Raw genomic sequence first — 3,118 nt, forward strand, 5'->3', positions numbered from 1 at the left:
ATCTTTATAGCCATAGTGAAAGCAACAATAGATATTTTACCTCAGATCTTGAAAATAAATTAAAGCAAACTTGTACGTTAAAACTGTGAACTCACTGCGAACCAACATATGTATTCCATAACAAAGATATCAGTCACTCACTCACTCAAAACTGTTCAGTCCATTCACATCTGACTGAATCATCTTCCGTGTCCACTTTTCTTTTCTACACACTCGCCATGTTTTTGCTGTCACATCGTATCTACACTGGACGCGACAAAGCATTGCCGCTTATTGAGGAACCCTGATATACACTATATACTGTATACACACACACACTTTTTGTCTTTCAAACAGAGCAGCTCTTTAAATGTCCTCAAACATTCCACGTTTGTTACTTGTTACTTAGTTTAACTTGAAGAAATTACGACAGAAATATATTAAAGCCACATGACGCATGATCTTATATAGTGAATATCACACATGACCAGGCATGTAGGAAGCTCATTTGTGTGTGTGTGTCAGGTGTCATGTGATGATGCTGAGAGGTCAGCTGATCGGAAAGTGACATTTGATGTGACCGAGTCGGAGATGAGCAGCGTGTACAGCCCAGAGGGAACAGGTGACACACACACACACACACACACACTTAAGATATAAAACACTGTAGACATGACATGCAGTGGTTCATGAGCGTCTGAACGTCTGTCAGTTCCAGTGAAGGTGCAGCAGCTGGCCGACTCTCTGCAGCTGATCTCAGGACAGCTCAACTCTGTGTTAGGAGCTTTGGGTTCACTAACACACAAACAGACTCCGCCCCCTCTGACAACACCCCTGCTGCCCCGCCCCTCATGGGCGTGGCCTACAACCCCCTCCCCCTCGCTGGCCAACGGACTCTCACACAGAGCCACAGACTCATTGCAGACGCGCTGGAGCCGCCTGAGCTCAGGTGAGACACACTCACACACACACACACACACATCACCTGCTGCTTCATCAGAACATCATTCCTGTTTCCATAGAAACCAGCAGAGCGCACATGACCTACTCAGGATACACACCACCAAGGTGAGTGTTTATGATTCTGATGGCAGAAACAGTTCTGATTTTACACATTCATATGGGTATGTAGTTTAGTGTCTGATTATTGTGTGTGTGTGCAGTCTGTCGAGTCTGCGTCCGTCAGAGGTCGAGGGTCAGCGGCTGCAGGGTCTTATTGAAGGAAACAAACGCTGGCTAGAGGCTCAACGGAAGAACCGCAACATGTATCCTTACATGCGTATACACACACACACACACAGACACACTGTCGTGTCTTCTTTGCTTAGCAAGCAATAATGACTCGTGACGACTTGAATTTAAACAAAAGAACTGATTTATTGGAGTTTCAGATAGTTGTAAAGGGATGGATTCACTTTTAACAGCGCACACACATTCTCAGTTCACTTCTTCTCAGTGTGCTCTCCATCTGAACAGCATTATGGGCAATGTTTTCTTAAAGGGGAACAGCCCTATAAATGACTATGTAAACTGTTTCTGTTCTTATCATTGAAAACAATGAATTAAACATTATACTAAGCATTTATGACTAATATTAATCTAATTTAAGTCACAACACACTCACACACACACACACACACTCACACTCACACACACACACACACTCACACACACACTCTCTCTCTCACACACACACACTCTCTCTCTCACACACACACACACTCCTGCAGTGAATGCACCGCTCTGTTTTCCTGAGCGTCACACACGCAGTCCTCTGTTCCCGAGCCTCAGAAGCGCGTCCAGCGGCGGTGGGTTAGTTCAGCTCAGCCTCGACGACAACAACCAGATTAAAGTTCATCATTACTGAAGCAGTGTGTTTCTCAGGACGGCTGAAGATCGTCTGTGTGTCTCGTGTTTATGAGCTGTAAGAACTGTGCAGGATTTATATGCTTACAAGCGGTTTCAAAAACCAATGTAGTTTACATTCTCATCTGTATAGCTGTGTGCAATGTGCAGATCTCATTTGTACCATATTTTTGTAAACAATAAATGAATTTAATACTTGATGCAGGTGTTAGTGTTCTCCTGTTTCTGTTGTCATTTTAATGGTAGATATTGTAGGCTAATTTATGCAGCTTCGCACCATTACACTGCATTTTAAGCAGACAGAGCAGTCTTAAGTCTCCTATATAAACTTAAAGCACTGTGTTAAACACTATTCCTTTTGCTGTCATTGAACTGACCTATTTTACCGTCTCCAGTAAACCCAGAACGTTTTCACAGCAGTGTATTTTGATTTCAGCTAGGTTTCATTGCAGTAAAACCTTTAAAAGAAAATACTTATAATCTCAAAATAATGAACTAAAGCATGTGTCCTCATTTGTAAGTCGTCTGCTAAATGACTAAATGTAAATGTGTGGTTTACATATCTGAAATATCAAAAAAAGCAAGTCTGTTTGATGAAAAAGTTGTGAAATTAATAATAAAATCAAAGCAATTTTAAATATTTTGAAAATACCTAAATGACAGACCCAAAACATCAACCTACACTTGTATTGAAGCTTTAGAATATAAACGGGTTTTTTTTTTTTTAAGTTTGAATGGATCACGTGACAAAAACCGTTAAACTGACTGGAGGAGCAGGAGCGCGCGAATCTGACGTGAGGTAAGACGCTTTTCCTGATGATAAACTATAAATTAAGCAAAAGAGTTGATTTACATACGAGAATGATGTCCTAAAATTTAGTTGTACTTAGTTAAGGTATAATTTAAGAAACACGGCTGGAACATTTGTAATACCTCGGGGCGGGTATTAGATTTTACATGAATCAAATGTTTTGAATTCGTAACGGAATTATGCATAAATATCAAAACATAACACAGTTGCTCATGTTTGGCTTCTAGCCGTCTCCGATTCCTTTATAATTACGGGGGAAAAAACTTTAGCGCAAGATCGTCCAGATCTGCTGAAGTCACGATCTGAATCAAATGATTCGCGTTTGATTCTTCGAAACAAAGTCCTATCTCTTTGAATGGGGGTGTAAAATAATGCAAGATACCGACACTGTGCTTTCAAACGTTCAGTCCAGCTTTACTTCTTTTACTGCAGTGGACAACAACTGTAGGAGGAGGAGCCTAT

General features: G+C 41.1%; 1 protein-coding gene across 1 annotated transcript; it reads left to right on the forward strand.

Moving 5' to 3' along the window:
- Positions 1-474: 474 nt before the first annotated feature.
- Positions 475-2,018, forward strand: LOC107710527 (centrosomal protein of 164 kDa-like). Its single transcript, XM_016515310.1, has 5 exons — positions 475-601; positions 692-928; positions 1,002-1,047; positions 1,143-1,244; positions 1,750-2,018. The coding sequence occupies exons 1-5, from the start codon at positions 571-573 to the stop codon at positions 1,844-1,846; spliced, it is 513 nt and encodes a 170-aa protein (XP_016370796.1). The 5' UTR covers positions 475-570; the 3' UTR covers positions 1,847-2,018.
- Positions 2,019-3,118: the final 1,100 nt, after the last annotated feature.

Source organism: Sinocyclocheilus rhinocerous, unplaced genomic scaffold (genome assembly GCF_001515625.1).
Source record: "Sinocyclocheilus rhinocerous isolate Xijiao unplaced genomic scaffold, SAMN03320098_v1.1 scaffold867, whole genome shotgun sequence".
Lineage (NCBI taxonomy): Eukaryota > Metazoa > Chordata > Actinopteri > Cypriniformes > Cyprinidae > Sinocyclocheilus > Sinocyclocheilus rhinocerous.